Source organism: Leucoraja erinacea, chromosome 7 (assembly GCF_028641065.1).
Source record: "Leucoraja erinacea ecotype New England chromosome 7, Leri_hhj_1, whole genome shotgun sequence".
Lineage (NCBI taxonomy): Eukaryota > Metazoa > Chordata > Chondrichthyes > Rajiformes > Rajidae > Leucoraja > Leucoraja erinaceus.
Genome location: NC_073383.1, coordinates 67,770,455 through 67,795,343, shown reverse-complemented (window position 1 = coordinate 67,795,343; position 24,889 = coordinate 67,770,455). Strand labels below are relative to the sequence as shown.

The 24,889-nt window shown below is 40.9% G+C and overlaps 1 protein-coding gene across 1 annotated transcript in view; it reads left to right on the top strand.

Moving 5' to 3' along the window:
• The window catches only part of neb (nebulin), a 229,493-nt gene that overhangs the window by 114,390 nt on the left and 90,214 nt on the right, over positions 1-24,889 (top strand). Inside the window, 21 exon segments of the mRNA XM_055638822.1 lie at positions 209-412; positions 505-609; positions 3,453-3,557; positions 5,457-5,768; positions 7,693-7,797; positions 8,572-8,670; positions 10,309-10,410; positions 10,976-11,083; positions 11,817-12,128; positions 13,705-13,809; positions 13,899-14,003; positions 14,860-14,964; positions 15,140-15,247; positions 15,335-15,448; positions 15,925-16,122; positions 16,820-16,924; positions 18,420-18,524; positions 20,101-20,205; positions 21,875-21,982; positions 22,148-22,261; positions 23,931-24,128. Coding sequence (XP_055494797.1) covers positions 209-412; positions 505-609; positions 3,453-3,557; positions 5,457-5,768; positions 7,693-7,797; positions 8,572-8,670; positions 10,309-10,410; positions 10,976-11,083; positions 11,817-12,128; positions 13,705-13,809; positions 13,899-14,003; positions 14,860-14,964; positions 15,140-15,247; positions 15,335-15,448; positions 15,925-16,122; positions 16,820-16,924; positions 18,420-18,524; positions 20,101-20,205; positions 21,875-21,982; positions 22,148-22,261; positions 23,931-24,128 — 2,922 coding nt within the window.

Here is a 24,889-nt window from a genome sequence, read left to right as displayed (position 1 = left end):
AAAGGTGGTTGAGGTGAATAGAATCAATGCCCTTAAGATGGGAACCGGACACTAACATAAGAGAGAACGGGTTAAAGGGCTACATAGTTAGATTTAAATGAGGAAAGACGTGGGGAGATACAAGGAACTGCAGATGATGTGAGCAGTTCTGTTGGGCCAAGTGACTGTGTTGTATATCAATGTAATCCTGTGTGTGACCTTCCTCCAGTGGCTGTACAAGTCCGATATGGAATGGATCCGCGGTTGCGGATGGATGCCCAGCGGCTCTCTTGACGTTAAGAAAGTACAGAAAGCCCAGGAGATCCTCAGCGAGCGGCTCTACCGTCAACGCCCTGATACCATGAAGTTCACCAGCATTGTCGACCTACCCAGTATTGTCCAGGCTAAAATCAACGCAGACCAACTGAGCAATGTAAGAGACTTAAGATAGATTCATAGCATCATCCCTTCCTCTTGGAATTCTAAATTGATTGAGTGTGATTCTTCCCTTTTCACCCGCCACAGGCAAAATATAAAGAAGTGTGGGAGAGAGACAAACTGCAGATTCATATCCAACCAGACACTCCAGAGATAGTGTTGGCAAAATCCAATGCTGAAAATATTAGTCAGGTAAGAGTACAATATTAATGCATTGTGCATGCAATAAATTGTAATGAACTTAACAGAGGAATTGTGGTGAGCAGTGCAGTATATTACTGAATAAAGAGCAAGACACCAGGGTTCAAATCACCTCCACACAGACTATTCAGCTGGGTAAATGAAATATGTGACTATGGTGATCACTAAATGACTATGACACCATGACTCTACTATTAGCTACCACACAATCCTCAAAGAACTGTGTATGTTCAACACTATCTGGTCAATCCATGTTCCACCTACAACAGTTTTGGAAGGCTTTCTCAACAAACTACACTTCTAACACTTGGAAAGGCAAGGGGTGAAAGGGTTCAGAAACATTACAACTTACAGCGCCAGAGACCCGAGTTCGATCCTGACTGTGGGTGCTGTCTTTACGGAGTTTGTATGATCTCCTCGTGACAGTGTGGGTTTTCTCCGATATTGTCAGTTTCCTCCCACACCCCAAATATGTACAGGTTTGTTGGTTAATATGCTTGGTATAAGTGTAAATTGTCCCGAGTGTGATTAGAATAGTGTTAATGTGCAGGGGATCTCTGGCCGGTGCAGACTCAGTGGGCCGAAGGGCCTGTTTCCGCACTGAATCTCTAAACAAAACTAAAACTGTTATCTTTCCACTGTGGATGACTCAGCTGTAATCATGTATTGTCTTTCCGCTGACGGTTAGCATGCAACAAAAGCTTTTCACTGTACCTCAGAACATGTGACAATAAATAAATTCAAACAACTGTTCTCACACCCACGAAGCACACGTCATCCTGATTTTAAAGTGAGACAACATAACTGAATCGTTGTCACATAAATATCTGAGAACTACCACTCCACCACCATTAACGGGCAGCTTGGGAACATACTGGGACAATCACTGACATGGGTAATGTTGTCCGTACCTCATGATATAATTTTAAAACACCCCAAAGTTCTGAAAAATAATTAAAAGATTGCTGGATATGAATTTGGGTAAGATCAATAGATCATACGATGGGGGCAGAATTAGGCCATTCGGCCCCTCAAGTCTACACTATTCAATCATCTCTTCCTCCTAACCCTATTCTGCTGTACATACTGTACTAATCAATAATCTACCTATTGCTGCCTTAAATATATCCACTGACTTGGGCTCCACAGACTTCTGTGGCCAACAGTTCCACAGATTCACCACCCTCTGTCTAAATGCAATTCCTCCTCATCTCCTTCCTTAAAGAACATCCTTTATTTCTGAGGCTATGACCTCTAGTCCTAGCCTCTCCCACTAGTGGAAACATCCTCTTGGGAATTCTGCACCAACACTCTCAAGTCCCTTTGCAACCCCAATTTCTAGATTCTCTCCCCATTTAGAAAATAATGAACGCCTATATTCATACTACCAAAATGCATGACTCTACACTTTGCTACACTATATTCCATTTGCCACTTCTCTGCCCATTTTCCCGATCTGTCCAAGTCCTTCTGCAGAGTCCTTGCTTTCTCTACACTACCTGACCCTCCACCTATTTTTGTATCATCCGCAAACTTGGCAACAAAACCTTCAATCCCCTCATCTAAATCGCGCCTCCGGTAGGCGGCGCGACTCTGGTCAGCAGCGGCCTCTGCAGCCTGTCCGCGTTTTTATATTTTTTGTCTGCGTTTATATGTATTTTTGTTATTTTATGTTGGGGTGTGTGTGTGGGGGGTGGGGGGGGTGGGGGTGGGGTGGGAGTGAGGGAGGGGGAAACTTTTAAATCTCTCCCTGCACTGGAGACCCGACCTTTTCTCGTCGGGTCTCAGTTGTCGTTGAGGCTGCAACGAGGAGCGGCCTCCAACAGAAGAAGCCGGGGACTCTGGTGCCGACTCACCTCACCGTCGCGGAGCTGGCCGAGACCGGAGCGGGTGGAGCGGCGGAGGAACGCTGCCGCTGCCGCTGCTGCTGCTGATGCGGAGGCTGCTACTGCGCGGGTCTGCGGACGGCGGCACCGGAGCCCCGCGGATCCCTGGGGGGAGACCGCTTTTCAGGACTCCTGCAACGGCGACTTCCCCCGCCCGAGTTGCGGGGTCGAAGAGCTACTGGAGCGGGGCCTGACATCACTGCCCCGCGCGGCTTGGAATGGCCGCGGGACTCTGCGAGCGCACGCCGGGGTCTCTAACACCAAGACCCGGTGTGCGACCTCGCACCACCCGGCGTGGCTTTAATGGCCGCGGGACAATCGCCATCGCCAGCGGGGGGCTTTGACTTGGACTTTGACTTTGACTCTGACATCGGGGGGGGGGAGAGTGCAGTGGAGAGATATAAGTTTTTTTTTGGCCTTCCATCACAGCTATGTGATGGATGTTTATGTAAAATGTAAATTATGTTGTGTCTGGGGTCTATTTGTGTGTAATGTATGGCTGCAGAAACGGCATTTCGTTTGGACCTCCAGGGGTCCAAATGACAATTAAATAGACTATTGACTATTGAAATCATTAATATACAACATGAAGAGCAGCGACCCTAGCACCGAGCCCTGCGGAAGTTCACTAGTCACCGGCATCCAACCAGAAAAAGCCCCCTTTATTGCCACTCTTTGCCTTCTGCCATTGAACCGACCTGATATCCTTGCTAATATCTGCCCTTTGATACCATGGGATCTCATCTTCCTTAGCAGCCTCTCATGTGGCACTTTATCAAAGGCTTTCTGAAAATCTAGGTAAACAGCATCTACTGACTCTCCTTTGTATATCCTGTTATTTACTTCTTCAAAGGAGTAAAACTAATATATTGCTCTACACCTGGTAATAATTCTGCATCTCTATTGTACATAAGATATAAAACAATTGCTGTTTCTGTTCTTTCGTAGAAACTTTACAAAGAGGGCTGGGAACGTGTGAAGAAGTCCATTAATTATCATGCTGACGCTGTATCTATTCAAAGTGCTAAGGCTGGCAGAAACATTGCAAGCGACGTAAGTATAACACACTCGACTGAATATTGGCGTGGCTGAATATTCTGATCCAGCATTCCAATTGCGTAAAACTTGCAACGGTCACCTCTGAAACTCGCATCAATCACCAAGAGATTCCTCTTTTTCAGAATTATATGGTATTTACGAATTTTAATTCTATATGGTCAATTATGTTCAAGGGTTTTTTGGGGGGAATTGTAGCTTTTTGTTTCTTTCCGTCATTGACTTGTGACTTGATCACCTTTGATTTTATGGTAAAACAAAGACAAAAGTTTGTTGTAGAAATTTGTATCAATGATGTGTGGCAGCTGTGCTGTCAAATGTGAACTGTGTCATATTGAATGGGGTCAGTATCACTTAAATACAAGTTAGCAAGAGCAGCATTGAGACTCATAAATGTGCACAATATATAATGGAAGCAAACCATTTGGTCCAACTGATCCATGCAGGCAATTATATTTTGCAGTAACTCTCTTGCATCCTTTGCATCTGACATGATTAACCTTACTAAATGAATCTAAACCAGACATTTAAAAACTTCTTATGGCAGCAATGTTGATAATTGTGCTCATGAGGACTTGTATTTTGAACTTCCATTCCATTCATACCTAAAGCTACACACACAGCCAAGGTTAACATTTTCTCTAATATAATTGGTTCGTGGTCCATAAAAGTAAGGCTAAGTGTAAGCTAAGTGTAGTTGATGTGTATCATTAAATTGAGTCATTCCTCTTCACTTACCCCTCCACATTCCTCGACAATTGTCCCTGTAAAGGAGGTGTAACATTAGTCCCTTCACCTCCTTCTTTGACACTGTCCTGGGATCCAAACAGCCCTTCCAGGGTGAGGCAGTGCTTCACCTGCGCCTGCCCTGGTCTACTGCATCTGGTACTCATGATGTGACTTGCTCTACATTGACTAAACCAAACGGAGACAAGATGACCTTTTTTTACGGAGACCTGTGCTCTATCCATAATGACTACCAACAAACTTCAGGATGCAAATCATTTTAACTTGCCTTTCCACCCTCAGCCTTCTGCAATACTACAGACAGGTCAAACACAAACTGAAAGAACCACATATCATATTCTCCCTGGATAGCGTACAGCCCAATAGCATGAACATTAAATATTCTTGTTTCAAGTAACCTATGGCCCACTACTCACCTCTCACTCACACTCACCTATGTTTTCTTTTCCCATTGCTCACATTTCCTATTCCTTCTCCCTACCTGTTCATATCTGCCCAACAAGCCCTTCTTATCTGGTTCCAACTATCATCTACCAGCCTTTGCCCCACACCTCCAACCACATCTAGTTCCATCTGTCCATGATCACCTCCCCATCTGTGTCCCCAACCACTATTGTACTGCTTTTTACTGGTAATCTATCCCATTCCCCCTCGGTCCTGATGCAGAGTCACGACCTGAATTGTTGACTTACACCTTTTGTCTCCACAAATAACTCACAAAGTTCTTCTAACATTTTGTTTGTTATCCTAAAGTCACAGATCATTATAGCTGACAGGATAATAAAATCTATGCTTTGACAGGGGGAAATCTTTGCAATTAAAGGTAATAGTGGTATAAATTAACCAGTGGATACAGTTCAGAAAAAGGAAGTCAACAATTGCTTATATATTGTTTATATATATTACATCCATGTTGGAATTTAATTCAAACAAGATTGAACCAACTTTTCAATTGGACCATCAAAGTAAAGTTAATCAACTACTAAAGAGAAAGAGTAACATCTCTTTGGTGATATTACTTTTATTGACCATAAATTTATCATGTAATTAAAAATATGGAACGCTTCCCGAATTTGCGTGTCAAGTAACATTTCTACTTTAAAATAAAATACTATTTAAGATCAATGAGATTCTGCTATTTCTTTACAGTACAAATATAAAGAGGTATACCGCAAGCTGCTAGGACACCACATTGGATGTCGAGACATCTATGATGATCCCAAAATGGTTTGGTGCATGCATGTAGGTAAGATGCAGAGCAACAGGGAGTATAAGAAGAACTTTGAGAAATCCAAGACCAAGTTCAACATACCGGTCGACATGCTGGACATCCTGTTGGCCAAGAAATGCCAGACCCAGGTCAGTGAGATTGACTACAGGCAGCACCTGCACCAGTGGACCTGCCTCCCAGACCAGAACGATGTGATCCAAGCAAGGAAAGCCTATGATTTACAGAGTGATGTGAGTAAACTTAACACTTTCTTCGTATTTACTGTTGTCATCTTGAGATAATGAATATAATGCAGCTTTAATCTATATTTAATGATAAAAAACAAAGAAGCATTACTGCTTTACAAAGCGTTTTTTCTTCCATTCAGGATAAGGTGTTTTGCATCAGTGGTAGACTTCTGAAACAATTTATTGAATGTGGCTGTCAGATTGTCAACTAAAAGCTTCCATAAGCAGTACTGTGAAAATCACTGAATAATCTTTTTTAAAGTCAGGGAAGGCTTAAGTGATGTTAGCTTTGTTTCAGAACAGTGCCAGCTGTCTTTTACATTCACCCGAGAGGAAAGATTGGGCCTTGGATCAACATCTCATCGAATTGCTGCTTGGTTTTTCCATTGTTTTACAGAATGTGTCTGTTACTTAAAGGATTGGCGTTTATTGCCAATTCGTAATTGAGAAAATCGTGGTGTGCAGCTTATTGCAGCTCAATATAGAATCAAGGGATATGAGGGAAAAAGCAGAAACAGGGTACTGATTCTGGATGATCAGCCATGATCATGTCAAATGGCAGTGCTGGCTCGAATGGCCTTCTCGTGCACCTATATTTCTACTACACCTTTTTGAAAATATTTTGATTAGCTGTAATAGTTTAATAGAAATAAAAAAGGTTTTACATTTCAGAGGGAAGTTGATAGTTAAATATTTTATTATGGAACAGAAGTTAGATAAAAGCTGGATTGGGTAAGGTGATCTGATTTCCATTCCTGAAGGACTTTGCTAATTATATGGGATTTTACAATCCAATATTTAGCAGTCATCTTATTTTTAGTTAGTCAATTTATTTAATTCCCTAACTATAAATTCCCCATCTGATGATAGGATTATATATCTTCAGATAATTAGTCCAGGTCGGCCTCTAACCCAGCAATTTAGTCACTTCAATAACATCAGTTCAAAATTTGAAGTCTTAACGTGATTCGTGCACTGTGAATAAGGGATTGAGATCACTCGGTATTACAGAGTACCAATTATACTGGATCCTAAACTGCTCATTTACCACTGTATTCCAAATGTTTTCCACTTTAATCTACTTTATGTAAAGTTGAAGTGGTTGGTGAATTGAATTGATCTTTTCAAAAGTGAGAGGAAGATGTCTGATCAATAAATCATTTGTTCAAATCTGTTCTGAATACAATACAGTATTTTCAAAAGTCTGGGAAGGAGGATATATGTGGATGGGTACTTGATAGTTGGCATGGAAATAATAGACTTCCAGGTCAGCTTCGGTTCTGTATGACACTGTCAGGGACCTGTGTAGGAAGGAACTGCAGATGCTGGTTACACCGAAGATAGATACAATATGCTGGACTTGCTCAGCAGGACAGGTAGCATCTCTGGATAGAAGGAACAGGTGATGTTTCGGGTCGAGAAGGAACAGGTGTTGTTTTCAGACTATCGAGACCCTATACTTCTTGACTGTTGGCTAACAGATAGCTGTAGACTTCAGAGGGTAGTATCTTTCATTGAAATTTAAGAGGGAGTTAGATGTTTGGGCTAAGGAAAAGAGGGTAAAGAAGGCAGGTACAGATACTGAGTTGGAATCAGCCATAATCATATCAGTAGCGGTGCGGCTCGAATCCGAATGGCCTACTGCATAATTTCTATGTTTCTATGTAATAGATAATCATATCAGTAGCCGGTTCGAATCCCACTTGGAGTGCATACTGTCGTTGTGTCCTTGGGGCAAGACACTTCACCCACCTTTGCCTGTGTGTAAATGTAATGTAATTATATGAAGCACTTTGGGGTCAATGCAAGTTGACTAAAAATGTGCTATATAAATAAGATTTTATTTTATTTATGTTATTTATATCCATGGTATTTAGCAAAGTACTGTAGAAACATAAATTAACAATTTACCTTTCATTTGATGCAGATTATTTACAAATCCGATATGGAGTGGATGCGTGGCATTGGATGGGTTCCTACGGATTGTGTTGATGTTAAGAAAGTAAAACATGCCCAGGATATTTTAAGTGATGTAAGTATGTGTGATCCTTTCCGGCATTTGAGCAGATACTTAAGATGATTACCAAAAATTGACAATGTAAGCATCTTCAGTGTGTTGCTGATGACATGTCCGAGATTCAGATGGAATTTGCATTGCTCACTGGGCAAAGATTTCACTCTCAAGGTCACCATTTGAGAAATTGGTTGAGTGTGCACCAAGGAACAAAAAAACATGAGCAGAGAAGGAACAACCGACTATAATCATATATCTGAAGCACCAGATACATGATTGTAGCCTGTTGTCACCTTTTCTGCTGTCGCACTAGAACAATAATAACAAGTCAGTTCACATACCTGACTGATGCATGGGAACTTAATGTTTAAGAACTAACTAACTGCAGATGCTGGAAAAATCGAAAGTAGACAAAAAATGCTGGAGAAACTCCTTTTCTCCATAGATGCTGCCTCACCCGCTGAGTTTCTCCAGCATTTTTCTGTCGACATGGGAACTTACTAGTGACCAGTTTATGCTTATCCCTTCTAGTTTTAACTACTGCACATCTAGATGCAGGTTAAGTGACAAAAGAAAACAACTGAAATGCATCAAGAGAATAAGTTTTACTGTAGATAATTGAATCATCTTCACAATGGAAGATCTTTACAAAATGGGCATGTTCTTGAATCTTGTCACTGTTATTAGATAATAGCAAATCTTAGTTTGAACCACAGCACTAGTTTTGAATCAACGGAAGGATATTTCACCCACACTTTCTTTTACTAATCTCTATTGTCTTGTCTTCAACAGAGAAACTATCGGACTAAAGCGGAAAGCCTTCCATTTACTCCTGTGGTGGATAGAGTTGATTACATTACAGCGAAACAAAGTGCGGCCATCCTGGATGATGTTAGTACATGTTCTATATTTTTGGAAACCATATCTGAAAAATTGAAACAAGCTGTGCATATTTTGTACCCAATTTGCATGTAAAAGTAATATTCGCCAGGTTAGATTACATTGGTGATCTGTTCTGGGTCAAAGGTCACCCACTGGGAAGCTTAGAGATACAGCTTGGAAACAGGCCCTTTGGCCCATCAAGTCCATGCTAACCATTGATCATCCAGACCCGAGTTCTATGTTATCCCACTTTCATATCCAACGCACCAGGGGCAATTTTACAAAAGCAATTAACCTACAAACTTGCACGTCTTTGGGATGTGGTAGGAAACTGGAGCAAAACCAAATGGTCACAAGGGGAATGGACAAACCCCGCATAAACAATACCCATAATTAGGATTGAGTCCGGGTCTGAGGCAACAGCTCTACCACTGTGCCACCATGCCGCATGTTCTATTCCCCTTTGTGCAATTGGTATTTGCCAGCATTAATATGTGTTAATAATCCCCAATTCAGTGATTACCAACATAAATTAATGCAGTGTGCAATGAACACCTTTGATTAGCAGTCAATAGAATGCAAACCCTGCAGCAGACCAGCAAACTGACATTAATGGAGCTCAATGTTTAATAATGCATCTGTCAGACTCATTTTCATGACTCTGTAATATCCAGAAGCATTATTGTATGTTCTCTGAGGATACCAAGGGTAGAGCCATCAAGAACTAAAGGGCATAGGTTTAAGGTGAGAGTGGAAAGGTTTAATAAGAACCTGCATGGCAACTTTTTCACACAGAGGGTGGTGGGTATATGAAAAAAGCAGCCAGTGGAATAATTAAGACATTAAAAGGACATTTGGACAAGTAGACAACAGACAATAGTTGCAGGAGTAGGCCATTCGGCCCTTCGATCCAGCACCGCCATTCAATGTGATCATGGCTGATCATCTCCAATCAGTACCCCGTTCCTACCTTCTCCCCATATCCCCTGAATCCGCTATTTTTAAGAGCCCTATCTAGCTCTCTCTTGAAAGCATCCAGAGAACCTATCTCCACCGCACTCTGAGGCAGAGAATTCCACAGACTCACCACTCTCTGTGAGAAAATGTTTTTCTCTGTGAGAAAAAGTACGTGTATAGGAAAGATTTAGAGGGATATGGGCCAAACATGGACAAATAAGATTCGCTTAGATGGGACATTTGGTCAGCAAGAACAAGTTGGGCCAAGCAGCCTGTTTCTGTGCTGCATGACTCTATCAAAAAATGAAATGAAATGATTCAATTTATTGTCATTGTCAGTGTACAGTACAGAGACAACGAAATGCATTTTTAGCATCTCCCTTGAAAGGGAGACACAGGGCGTCGCGGTGTGCCCGCGCCTGCCGCCGTACATTCCATTACAGGCAAAGGTGGGTGAAGTGTCTTGCCCAAGGACACAACGACAGTATGCACTCCAAGCGGGATTTGACCGGCTACCTTCTGGTCGCCAGCCGAACTCTTAGCCCATTGTGCTATCTGTCGCCTTAGTCTGAAGACCCGTGCATAGTTAACAAAAGAAAGTGAAATCCATTTTACAAGCTCATTACTTTTCCTACACAACGCTGAAGTCCGATGATAGTTTCTCACAAATCCTCCCTTTTATTTTTTTAGATAAAATATCGTGAAGAATGGAATATTGCTAAGACCAAGTACACCCTGGTCGATACACCCACTATGGTCTCGGCAAAAGAAGCTGCCAGAAACCTAAATGACGTAAGTGACACATGAATCTTTCCAAACTAATTCTGGACCCCATTGTGCTTGTCCCTCAATTAAGGGATAATCTTTACCTGCTCTCCAGAAAGTTTAAAACTATCCATATCACCAGATGAATAATTATTAATAATTCAAATCTACAAAATTGTAAGTCCAGAATCTGGTGCAAAATTGGCACCAACAGTACAAGTGGAGAAGAAAGTTGAACTTTCGTCAAAGCTGATATTTTTTTGCATAATATTTACCCAGAAGTTGAGATTTTGTTATAAGGAACTAATTAAAACAGCAAATTCCATTACATAGAGTTTACAGCACAAAACGGACTAATGGCATCTGGAATTTATCGTCCATAGGTATGGCCTCTTCAATTCATAACAATATTCTCATACTGTGTGGGTAGCACAGTGAGGCAGCTAGCAATTCAGTACTCTGGTACTGTCAATATGGAGTTTGCACGTTCACCCTATGATTGACGATTATCCCCTGGGTACTTAGATTTCTTCCCATATCTCAGAACTAATAGTTAATTGGTACAATTCTTACATTCTGTTCTCTTCATCAGAAATTGTACAAGGATCAATGGGAGAAGATGAAGGCCATTGGTTACAAAATTCCAGCTGATATGGTGTCAATCTGCCACGCCAAGTCATCACAAGACATCCAAAGTCAGGTGGGTCTTGGTCGGCACTGTGCAAACAAGTTGACTTACACAGATACTTCATCAAATACTATATGGCATGTTAAAAAGAGATACTGATGACACAACCAATTACTCTGGTACGAAGATTTCCGACCAATTTCACAAACTTTTCAAATAATTGAGGGATGTGTCCAAGGGGATATGTTTTCTCCATTAGTAAATTTTTCTTGCTGCGATAATTCATGCACAAATAATCCAAAATATTTGCAGGTTACTGAGTTCATTAGCCTTAGTAAATTTCCTTAGTGCGTAGATGAGATGGGGAGGGTAGGTGATGGGTTGGGAGGGTTGTTGGGCATGGGGGGAGAATAAATGGGATTAGTGTAGATCTTACCAGTAAATTGTATATACTTGCATTGAAAATGTTAGATAGCTGGTTTTCATGATTACTCATCATCTCATAAAAGTAGACACAAAGTGCTGCTGTGACTCAGCGGTTTCAGGCAGCATCTCTGGAGAGAAAGGATGGGTGACGTTTTGGGTCAGGACCCTTCGGGTTGGGTCCCGGGCCTGATACATCACCCATCCTTTTTATCCGGAGATGCTGCCTGATCCACTCAGTTATACCAACACTTTGTGTCTATGTTTGTTTAAAAAAAACAACATCTTTGTTTCTATATCATAAAATTAGCCTAGCTTCCTCCATTTAGGTAATTCTTTCTCTAATCTAAATTAACCAGACACATGTCATTATTTTTTCCAGCTGAAGTACAAAGCTGATTATGTCAAGCAGCTTGGCCACCTGATTGGAAGCCGTAATGTCAACGATGACCCCAAAATGCTTAGGTGCATGCAAGTAGGCAAGATGCAGAGCGATCTGCTGTACAAGAAGGAATACGAGAAAACCAAATCCAAGTACACTATACCAGCCGACATGTTGGACATCCTCATGGCCAAACAATGCCAGGGCCACGTCAGTGAGATTGACTACAGGCGTCGCCTGCATGAGTGGACCTGTCTCCCAGACCAGAACGATGTGATCCAGGCACGAAAGGCTTATGATTTGCAAAGCGATGTGAGTATGAATAAACTTAGAAACATAGAAACATAGAAAATTGATGCAGGAGTAGGCCATTCGGCCCTTTGAGCCTGCACCACCATTCGATATGATCATGGCTGATCATCCAACTCGGTATCCCATCCCTGCTTTCTCTCCATACCCCCTGATCCCTTTAGCCATAAGGGCCACATCTAACTCCCTCTTAAATATAACCAATGAACTGGCCTCAATCACCTTCTGTGGCAGAGAATTCCACAGATTCACCACTCTCTGTGTAAAAAATGATTTTCTCATCTCGGTCCTAAAAGACTTCCCTCTTATGCTTAAACTGTGACCCCTAGTTCTGGACTTCCCCAACATCGGGAATAATCTTCCTGCATCTAGCCTGTCCAACCCCTTAAGAATTTTGTAAGTTTCTATAAGAAACTTGTATTTAGCTTTACACCTTCACTACCGCTGACCACCACCACACCCCTCCCTTCCACTCTCTCCCTGCCCTTCTGAAGGCATTGATTACACATTGATTACACACTAGACACCAGTATGTCTCTCTGGTACTTTGCCCAGGCATCATGAGGATTTTCACAGCAACTGTTCATCCTGAATTTTCAGCTGCTATTTGGCATATCAGTGGTAGGCTCACTGCAAATGATGATGCCACAACTAGTGTCTCTTGATGTTTTTCTTTCATTATCAATTATTAGTCCATTAATCTAATGGCCAAGTAAGAGATATCAAGATTGAGATATAAACATTCAAGGAGTCTAATTGGTCCTCCGTGCCTATCGAGCAACTTCATTTGTTGTATTCCTTCCCTCATCCCTTGGGGTCCTGACAAGTATTTTTCCTGAAGTATTTCTCCAATTCGTTCATAAAAGTCCTGGTCAACTCTCTGCTGTCACGGTGATGGAGCTACCACCTCACAGCTCCAGTAACTCTGGTTCAATATTTTCATCTGGTGCTGTCTGTGTGGAGTTTGCATGTTTTTCCAACTGACTGCATGAGTTTCCTCCATGTGCTTCAGTTTGTTCCCACATCCCAAAGAAGTGCAGGTTGATTGGTTAATTGACCCCTGTAATTTGCCCCTCGTGTGTCAGTGAATTGTAGAATCTCGAGGGTTAATAAAATAGGCTTAATGTGCAAGGTGTAGTCGATGGCCGGCATGATCTCATTGGGCCGAAGGGTCCATTTCTATCTCTTACTGACCACATGGGTTTCCCTGCGTGTTTCAGTTTCCTCCCATATCCCAAAATTGGTAGGTTAACTGGTTACTCTAAATTGCACCTACATGCATGTCTCTGGTAGAATCTGAAATGGGTTGGTGGGAATGAGGGAAGATAAAAAGGGATTGGTGTTGGGTCAATATAAATGGGCGCTTGATAATTGTACACTAGGTGGACCAAATACGTTTTTTCTGTGTTATCAGTCAAATCGTTTCAAATCATAATTATTCTCCACTTTAAAAAAAAAGCCTTTGCACATTGATTTTTGCCCAAATTTCAAATTGGTTATAGATTATGAAATTAGATTTGAAGCAATGTGTTGCAACTCGCTTTTCTGAATGATCAGAGACCATTCTTTCTTTTTCCAGTTCTTGTACAAGTCGGATCTTGAATGGGTCCGAGGGTGTGGCTGGATTCCACTGGATTCAGTAGATCATATAAAGGTGAAGAGGGCACAGGCGATATTAAACGATGTAAGTATAGCCGCAAGGATGGTTTGTTGTAAAGGTTTCTCACGTGATTTCTTTTGAATAATACACCTGCTTTGTTTTTCCTTTTTCAGAGGTTATATAAAGAAAACGCCAAAGCCAACTTTGCCAAATTTACCCCAATTACCGATCTGCCAGAAGTGGTTCTTGCAAAGATAAACACGCAAAATTTGAGTGATGTAAGTATTTCTCAAACACTTCACACCAAACAACCGTTGCATTTGAAGTACAGCCAACATCATAGCAACAGAGAGATAAATATATGGAAGCAATATTTTCTACACAAAGGACAATGAAGACAGAGCATTCCCTTTTCCAAAACTCTGTGGCTGCTGCAACAATGAGAGTTTTCAAGAATGGGATATATAGATTTATTTTGGTTAAGTATGTAACAAAGCACAGGAACATAAGTGGAATTAAAAGCAGACCACACATGAACTAGTAGTATGGATATTTGCAGTAATAGAACCAGTTCACTACCTGACCACTGACCCATCTTTAAAACTGATTGGCAGTTATTTACAAATATCTGTAAGATATTCCAGTTATGGTATCCCTGATGATGATCATATGGGAAGTTAATTTTTCACCCAAAATTAAAGTTAAAGTGGGGGGGGGAGTGGGGCAGAAGGGGGGGGGGGGGGGGGGGGGGGGGGGGGGGGGGGGGGGGGGGGGGGGGGGGGGGAAGGAAGAAAAGCAGGAAGTGAGGAGGGTCAGAGATGAAAAGACAAAAGGTTTGAGATAAGAATAAAACAGTTGAAAATTGTGAAGCCAGAGGAAGAAATAGAGGTAGTAAGGGTGGGGGGGGAGGGAGCGAAATGATTGTGAGTCTAGGTAAGGCACTGGGAAAGTTGGGGGGGAGATCCAGTAGGCCTTCGCGGACCAAGCACTACGCTTGGTCTCTGATTATATTAAGTTGAGATTTTTAAACTATTGCTATATGATGATTTTCACATTTGTTCCCAAGTTTTTTAATGTTGGATCTGCTGTGTTAATAACTTAATTCTAATAGCTCATTGATCTCATTTTCATCAGTTGAAATACAAAGAAACATTTAACCTCGAGAAAGGCAAATACATCGGTTCCCCTGACACACCTCAACTAGAACATTCACGGGAAATGGCCAAGCATGTTAGTCAGGTGAGTTTTAGCATATTGTGTTTAATAATTGTACGACATGCTGTTGCTTTATAACTTTATGCATAATTAATCTTCTTCAGTACTCATTGCTGGAAGGATAATTGAGCATTTTCTCAGTTGTTATTGGTTTAAACTTTTGCATTGTGCTTTAATACAAGTGGATTGTGTCCCACAGAAATACTATAAGGATGCATGGGAAGGCAGCAAAGCTTTAGGATACCATTTGCCTCCAGACTACCTTCCTTTGGTTGTTGCTAAACGTGCTGAACATGTGAGCAGTAATGTAAGTAGAAACTGATCCCCTTTTTATATTTGTTTCTGGCACTCGTTGAAAGTCTCCATAAAGCATTGTATGAATTTCATTCTCCAGCTAAAATACAAGGAATTGTATGAAAAGCTCAAGGGACATTACCTGGCTGGTGGAGATATCAAAGATTTCCCTGGTATCATCCATGCAATGGCAATGGACAAAATGAGGAACATGGTATGTTAATATTCAAATTCACTCTGTTTATCATTGTGTTGTGATCTCCTCCCAAGTATTTGTTGTTAAAAAAAGAACAATTGCTCTTTGCATATGATAGGACTCAGAGATTAAAATACCAAATTTTTATACTGATTCAGCATGGTTTTAGAGAAGCTTTTAAGTTAGGGTTAACTCATCATGTTAACTGAACATAAATTGTTAACCTGTCTATATTACATTTGTGAGCATTGTTGTTAAATTAGCAGGCAAAGTAATGTCAAAAAAGAATATTTGGCAGGAATAAAATATCTAATATTGCATGACTTGCATTTAAATTTAGGAGCTTCTTTAGCTTCCTCTATTCGAGGCTATTAAAAAAATAATTCCCCAATCCATATGTTTGCATCTTGTAAATGGTCTGAAAAATTACATCTGATATGCTAAGATCATATACTGTAGCATGCTCTACGACTTTGTTTATTTCCTTTACTTAGATGGACTACAGGCAGCAATATGAACATACCAAGGCTGCGGTTCACATTCCCAATGACATGATAAGCAACATTGTGGCAAAGAAATGCCAACAGATTCTCAGCGACATTGAATACCGCACCTATCATCATCGTTGGACCTGCCTGCCTGATGAGCATGACGTCATTCGAGCCAAGAATGCTCAGGAGATATTGAGTGATGTATGTATCAGATCATTAGATTTGTGAGTCTTACCCATAAGTAGTGGGACATTTGATAAGTTTGAGGGCTTGTGTTTGTAAATATCTAATTTTGTGGGTATTTATTGTAGGCCTCAAAATTAATTTGAATGATCATTGTATATCAAGAAAATTATATCCTTCCATCAGAGGGAAAAACATTTGCCACTCTTGCCGATTTACATTCTGTAATGTTAGACAATATGAATTAGACTGTTGTGAAGAAAGGTTTTCGCATCTCTCAACAATAGCAGAATTTGGTTAACCCCTCTTTGGGGCAGGACAAGTCTTTCCGTGAAACCCAAAAATACAGCTGGCTAAGACTACTTGCAAATCTTGCCCCAATTGCTTTAAAACAGCAACATTGCAACTGAAGTCTCAACCATAACAATGAGACAGATGGGTGGCAGTGATAATCAATGCACTTCCGTGTACAAGATGAAAATTGGCTGAAACACTACTGATCGCTTGCGTTGCTGCCAAAGAGCTTTTACCTCTGAGCAAAACAGAAGGTTCTGTAGCATTGATATTTCTGAGGAATTCACCATCTTTGAACATTCTCTTCATAGTACAAACCATGCTTGCCCATTGCTGTTATTATAACTATTGACAGTGATGCAACTGAAAAGAGTTGATAGGGAAAGACTTCTTTCACTAATATTTTAAATCCATGTTACAGTTTGTGTACAAGGATGACCTGAACTGGCTGAAGGGTATGGGATGTTATGTTTGGGACACTCCAGAAATACTACGAGCCAAAAATTCATATGGCCTGCAGAGTGAGGTAAGGAATATTTAACCTTTCAACAAATATTCCTTCACTTTAAGTGAAATGACCCAAGTTGAAATCAGAGGGCTTGTAAATTTGTAACATTATAAATATAATCCCATTCAGAAAAAGAATACTTTTGCAATGTGCTTAATTGTTTTTAAGCATTAGATAACCACTTAGGATATGCAGTTAGACCCGGTTCCAAAGTAACCTGTCAGAAAGATCAGTTTACTTTAAAATGTAAAAATCTAATCTTATTACAAAGTTTGGTGGTATGACAGACATAAAAAAGCTTCAGTAACTGCTCACATATATTTTCTATGCCTAATAATTCATAAAATTGTGAGTTTCTAACTTCAGGGAAAGCTTTTAAGTGAAATGCTAACTTGAAAAAAGGAAAAGAACTGGCAAGTCTTTTGGATGTTTTACTGCCTCATCTCAAGACATTTGGATAGAAGGAGGTTCAGAACCTTCCGGTAATCTATTATTACGTAGTTTGGCAGGTGTGGTGAGAGTGTTGGTGAAGCATGAGGGGTTCGAGTCAAGATCTTACACATCTGTAAAATCACCTCTCATCCTCCTACACTCCAAGGAATACAAGTTTGATGTGAATATAAAGAGTAAAATAAGTAAAATATAGTGTAGAGTCACACTGCATATGCATTGTCACAAATTAGCGTCAGCTTCGGTATACATCATAAATGAAGCCTTCACTTTGACTAAAAGGGTGTCCAACAGTTGCTGGATTAATACGCATGATTGACTGTAATTCATCATTGTGTAGAAATATGCAGCGTTGAGCGGTCCTGACCCTATCATTGCAAATTTCAGTAATGCCCAAAGCATTGAATATTGCTGAAGTGGTATTATGCCTTCATGTTTGCTCAGTGCAGAATTTGAGATGGAAAATGCACCTTCCAGGGTTGATGTATATCTTCGAAGGATTGTGGTGAGGGGTTGATAGGAGAGGGCTAAAGGTTGGCTTCATTTTGGCCCGGGGAAGGGAAGTTCAGACTATTACCTCTCGAGGGGAGTAAATGGAGTCCTGGGAAGGGGAGTGTGAGTGTGCAGGTTGTAGATGTCTATTGAGAAGTCAAAAGATGGGAGATTGAATCATGGGAGAGTTAAGGCCAAAGCAGTCGGGTGATGAGATAGATGGGCATATATTGTAAACATGGCACATTGTATAGATGCATCCAAAGGAATAAAATAAATGTAATAGGGCTTTCTCTCATGAGGTCCAGCTGTACAATGATGTGTATATTTGGAGTCCTCATTCGCTCTCATGATATTATGTTATAATTTCCTGATCTTTTGAGCTTGGAATGATATGACTTGATGCACTTCTTATAGGAGGTCCCTAGTTAAATTTCTAAAATAATGCAAAATAACCAAAAAAAAACAATTGATATTCCATTTCACTGTGGAGTAAAGTTGCTTTGGTTTCAAATAAAGAGCTATGTCTAAGCCGCTTAATAGGATCCGTTTGAAATTTGATTTATTGCAGATTAAGTACAGAACTGATGGAAAGAAGAACTTTAAGAACTACACTGTGGTTACTGATACACCAGTCTATGTGACGGCTGTCCAAAGTGCTGTTCAGTTAAGTGATGTAAGTATTCTTTTAACAGCCTAGGGAAACTTGGTCAATGAAAGATAGACTTAGATTGATAAGATTATAATCCTGTCAGTACCCTTTCAATTTATCATTCTATGTGATATTTCCTGGAGTTCTTTTTGCATTGGGCTGCTGTTGGTCAGGGCAATGGGTGAATATTTAAGTGAATATTCCTCTTTATATACTATTTTAGCATATTTTTACCATTAATTGCTGGAGGAGGGATGAAGCACCTACATTGTGCACATTTCGGAACCGCCTTAAATTTGGCATCAACTCGGTGGGTCAGAGCCCAGAGCGATTGATCTGGAGATGCAAGTTCAAATCCCAGCTGAGGGGTTTTAAGTTCAGTTAATTAAGTAAATATGGAAATAAATAAAGGTTAGCATCAATAATGGTGACCCTGAAATTACTAGCGTTGCCTGTCTACCCACTTGGTTGACAAGTATGCTGTTGGGATGACAATCCAGACAGCATTATCCAGACTCAGAACTGGCCGAGGTTGACATTGCTTCTGTGACGATTAGGAATAGACAATAAATGCTGGGCCTACTGGCTACATTCACATCGAGTGAATAATATATGTTTTAAAAGCCATTTGCTCAGTATCAGAATTGGACGTAATTGACATTGTTTACAGCTTGCCAATTTAGGTAGAGGATTGAGCCTAAAGGGCCTGTCCCACCAGCATGCGACTTCATGCGGCGAGCACGACCTAACGACCACCTAACGTGGTCGCTTGAGCCGTAAGGCCTCGCGGGGCCATATGGAGTTGCGTGGGGCTGGTCCGGGCATCGCGCGGGGCTCCGAAAAACGGACACTGTCCAAAAATCCCGTGCGGCAAAGGCCTGTCGGCCCGAAGTCGCATTGAGGCCGTACGCAGCACCTCGACGGGCGTACGCAGTGTCTCGACGCCTTACGCAGCATCTGGACGCCGTACGCAGTGTCTTGACGGCATACGCCTAGCGCGTGCCGTTGCGTGATGACGTAAACCGCCCGACGCCGTGCGACGTCCAAATTCAGTCGGCCCGCCTCTTGCCCAGCTGATTGGTGAGTATGATGTCGGGACCAGCCCCGCACAACTCCACACGGCTCCACGGTTGGAAGTGGGACCGGCCCCGCGAGGCCGTATGCCTTAAGCCACCACGTTTGGTCGTGCTTGCCGCATGCAGTCGCATGTTGGTGTGACAGGCCCTTAAATGGTTGGGTGATTTGTTTTCTCAACCACACTAAAGTCTGCCCCTTAGCTTCAACCTATTGTACCCAAGTGATTTTGAATTTTTTCGTTTACTGCAGCAGGCTTTCTGGAGCAAAATTGTCACAATTGCTATATTTATTGGCCTGTCGTTCATCCCTGCTGTGTTGGCTACAATCCAAAAGAAATGTGTGGAAAATGGCAAATGCCAACTCCCCAGGCATGTCTATAATCTCAATAAAGTAAAGAATTAATGGCCACCAATTGGTACCTTTAAGATTTATTTGTCTTTGTCAGATTACTAGGGTTTACTTCACAGTATGTCAATGATTGTAGCCTTCAACTAATCAACAGGCTGACATTTATTTCTTCCAGATTAACTACAAAGAGAACTATGAGAAAACCAAAGACAAGTACACCACCATTTTAGACACTTTGGATTTCCAAAGGACCCAGGACCTTAAATCTATGTATAGCAGTGTAAGTTTTCTGCATGGGGGTGTCTTAAACTGGAATAAATGGGCAAGGGATATGGGTCAAACATGGGCAGGTGGGACTAGTGTGATGGGGTATCTTGGTTGGCATGGACAGGTCAAAAGCCAGCAAATGCACAGTTATTACATGTACTGAGTGAGAACGCATTCAGTTACAGAGATCAGGATTTCTCCATTCAGTCTTAGGCTGGCCACAAAATGGAGGACGGTGCCAAATAGTATGAACTATCACCTTCACGAAGTTGAGCAACAACCTGCAATTGTGATGACTCTCTGGGGTTATGGAGGCCAGATTATTGGGGGTGATTAAAGAGGAAATGTATACATTTTTGTAAGAAAGGGAATTGAGGGCAAATGAGAATTGACCCAGAGGAGGAGTTGAGGCCTGGGACAGATCAGTTATACTTTTACCCCTATTTTCTTATGTTCTTGTGTTTGGAGAATAGCGGGATATAAAAAAGAAAAGGGCAAAGTTAATTATTTCACTGTTCTCAGTGAGTAAAATGGCTGAACCAAAATGAACATAAAATTATCATATATTTAAATGAAACAAGCTATAAGGGGAACCCTGACTGAAATTTATAAAATTAGAGAGGTGTTGATAAGGTAGACATAAAACATAGAATGTAGAACAGTACAGCACATGAACAGGCCCTTCAGCCTACAATATCTGTGCCAAACATGATGCCAAGACCATATTTTATCTACCTGCATATAATCCATATCCCTATACATTTTTAGCTGTTCCAATAAACAGAATTTCCCAGCAACTCCCCAATCCAATCCTTGACCATCAGCAAAGTTATACCAAATCTGTGCAAAATTATACCAAATCTGTTCAAAGTTATACCAAAACTGTTCAAAATTCTTGATGGATATGAAGACATACTTCAGTCTTAATCTGCCTGCTATCTTTCATACATTCCCATTAATAATGTTATTTGTTGAGGTTGCCAGGCTAACCTCGCCATTGGCCTACATTCATCCTCCTCTCCTCCCCCCCCACCCACCTCCACAGTAAAATATGAAGGCTCGCTTTCTGCAAAAAGATAAACTGCAGAAGTTTAGAGTAGGATTATTTTGACATGAATGATTGAAAACCACACATTTTTTTGTAAGGTTTAATGAATTATTTCAAAGCAATGTCTCTGGAATGCGTCCTGAAACCCACAACATGCTGGTCTAGAAGAGACAGCGAGACAACTGACACTTTAAAATTAACAGACAAAGTTAGAAAGGGAAGATGTCTGAGCAGGAAGAATGAAAAGTACAAAGGTTTTAAATTCAATGCACACTTTGCTCATTTTCATGAATTAATCATGTTATACCCCTGTATTTTATACCCTATTTAAGCCTTGTGTATGCTAGTAGCCTTTATTAGTCATGCAAAATGCTAAATAGTACTTGGCTTATATTTGCTCGATAAAAATGTCAAAATACTTTAACCCTGAATATTATTATAATAAACGTAATCATGATAGAAACATACATGGGGTGGTGTCACTTGTATTTGTCTTATTGGATTTCCCCTGTTTATCAGTATTGATTTCTACGTAATCATGATAGCAGGAGAATTTGTAGCTTTCTTTTGCTGAAATATTTATCAGGAATCTGGATTAGATCGGATCATTTTCTTCCACATTGTGTTTTTCTAGAATGCCTACAAGCAAGCCTGGGATGCAGTAAAAGCAACAAGCTACAGCATCCCTGGAGATTCCTTCTCGTTAGCTTTGGTCAAGAATCTGAAAAATGTGCTTAGTCCAGTAAGTAGAGACTTATAACCACATATGTAAAAGCAAAGTGAACAGTTCTGAAGCGTGCCGTCCAAAGTAAATGCCAATGGCAACAATGAAAAGATACCGTCATATCTTTATCTTTTGTTTTTCTTTGATCAAGGATGCCAATACTGTATATGCTCAAATTTTCAGATAAAGTACCGAGAACAATATGAGAAGTTCAAGGCTCTCTACACAGTGCCGCACTCTGTGGAGGAAGACCCACGCTCCATGCACTGTCTGAAAACTGGGAAATTAATCCTTGATGTAAGTAGGTGCTCGGATTGCAAATTGCATTCAGAACGATTCATCCTGCGTAATTGATGTTATTCTCCAAACACAAACGTGTGACACTGTTTTTGCCCAGCTTTGAGCAAGAGCTGTTCCAGAGATTAAATACACCTGCCGTTGAAAACACTTGAATCATTTAATATCTTCTCCTCAAAATAAAGACAAAGAATTCTGCTAGAATGGGACCTGTGTGGGGAACCCAATTCATGACCGTCAACAAAGTGACTGTGACAAGTCACTGTGACTCTAATTTAATTTGATTTACAAGTGAAAGTTTTCATTCTCAGAAATACTCAAGATTTCAAGGTCAGTTTATTGTCACATGTACCAATTAAGGTACAGTGAAATTCAGATTACCATACAGCCATTCTAAAAAAAGCAACAAGCCACAGAAATACATAAAAAGTTACATAAAGGTCCACCACAGCGGATCCCCCACATTCCTCATTGTGATGGGAGGCAATCAAGTCCAATGTCCCTACTCTTTATTCTCCCACGGTCGGGGCAGTTGAACCATTCGCAGCCGGAGGTCGAAGCCCCCATCGGGGCGATCGAAACTCCCGCGTTGGAGCGGTCAAAAGTCCTGCGGCTTGGAGTCCCCGATGTCGGCCTCTAACCAGAGACTGCGGTCTCCATAATGTTAGAGTCCCGCAGGCTCCCATGGTTGCAGCCCCAAAGACGACCCCCGACAGGGATTGCAAACTCTGCGATGGTAAGTCCGCAGGCTCCCATGATGGAGCTCCCGGTCGATCCCCAGCAAAGGCCGGCAACTCCACGATGTTAGGCCGCAGTGTGGACGGAGATACGATACAGAAAAAATCGCTTCTCCGTCGAGGTAAGAGATTAGAAAAAGTTCCCCCACCCCCCACACAAAACAAGCTAAAGAATATTAAAAACATACAGTTAACACATACCAAACAGACACAAAGAAGGAAGGGACAGGCAGACTTGGCGAGGCTAAGGTATCAAAACTAGAATCATTGATGCTTCAGGTCAAGCTTTTCCCTTTGAGAATAGGGAAGATTCAAACGAGAGGACATGACTACAGAATTAAGGGACAGAAGTTTAGGGGTAATATGAGGGGGAACTTCTTTACGCAGAGAGTGGTGGCGGTGTGGAATGAGCTCCCAGTGGAAGTGGTGGAGGCAGGTTCATTGGTATCATTTAAAAATAAATTGGATAGGCATATGGATGAGAAGGGAATGGAGGGTTATGGTACGAGTGCAGGCAGGTGGGACTAAAAAAAAAAAATTGTTCGGCATGGACTTGTAGGGCCGAGATGGCCTGTTTCCGTGCTGTAATTGTTATATGGTTGTAAGGTCAAAACATGGCTCTCTTTCTTCATACAAGGAAGGAAGTATCCATTCTTCATGCTAAGTGAAAATCAACTATTCTCCTTCTTTGTAATCTTCAATACCTATTTAATTAGGGCAGTTCTTAATGCCCAATTTACTGCATTTATTTGACGTTAATATAACAAATGTAACAAATATATAACAATGGAACCATTCAGACCTGCAGTGGCCATTAATCACGGTAATTTTTTCTGCATTGTATTTTGTATGCCAAGGTTTTGTTCAATAAGTATAGATTAAAGGGCAAAAGTTTGGAGAATCTTGACCTTTCTGCATTATGTTCTGTATAGCGTCTGTATAGAGAAAATTATGAAAAGAACAAGATGAAGATACACATCATGCCTGATATGTTGGAGGTGGTTGCCGCCAAAGAGACTCAGGCAAAGGTCAGCGAGATTGACTACCGCAAGTATCTTCATGAATGGACTTGCCTGCCAGATCTGCAGATTAATCTTCATGCCAGGAAAGTCAACGATCAGCTAAGCGATGTAAGTGCTGGATTTCATTTTATATCTCACCCCATTGAAACTTATGAGGACCAACAAGAAATTTGTTTGCATATATCTAAAAAAAAAACCTTCCTCTGCAAATGTGGTGCGACTCAATGTTGAATTTCAAAAGGAAATTGGATGCACCTTTGAAATGGAAAGCAATTGCAGGTCAAGGTATTGAGAACAGAAGATTAGTTCTAATTGGATGCTTCTTCTACAAGCCGAATGGCCCTCTTTAAAGAGGTTTTCTGCTTAATTCAATGGGTAAATGTATTATCAGATCGATAAAGGTCTGAGGTTTGATTTCAGAATTTTCCGAAGTGAGGCAATCGCAACTATGTTTGCAAATGTCACTTCAGCATACCCAAGGTATACAGCAAAATGTTGAATTAGAAGTTGTACATACTCCCTATTGAACCATTTAGCCAAGTGTTTGTTTGTCAATGTCAAAGAATAATTCTCTGTGCCTGAATATCTTATTGACATTCATCATCCATACCAACATACTGCAGGGAAAATGAGGATGAGGAGGGTTAATCAGTCCTCTTAGTTTACTTCTCCAGAAGGAATCTATGTTCCTCTACACAGATTCTAGTTTTCTCTTTAAATGATTCCAGATTATTTATCTGAAAGTTTATTCCTACCGATGAATAGTTTATTCATCCCATTTTCCACTTTATAGTTCTCAAGAACATAACCTCTCAATGTAATCCTTCGAAGACTTATGCCCCTGTCCCACTTTGGAAACCTGAACGGAA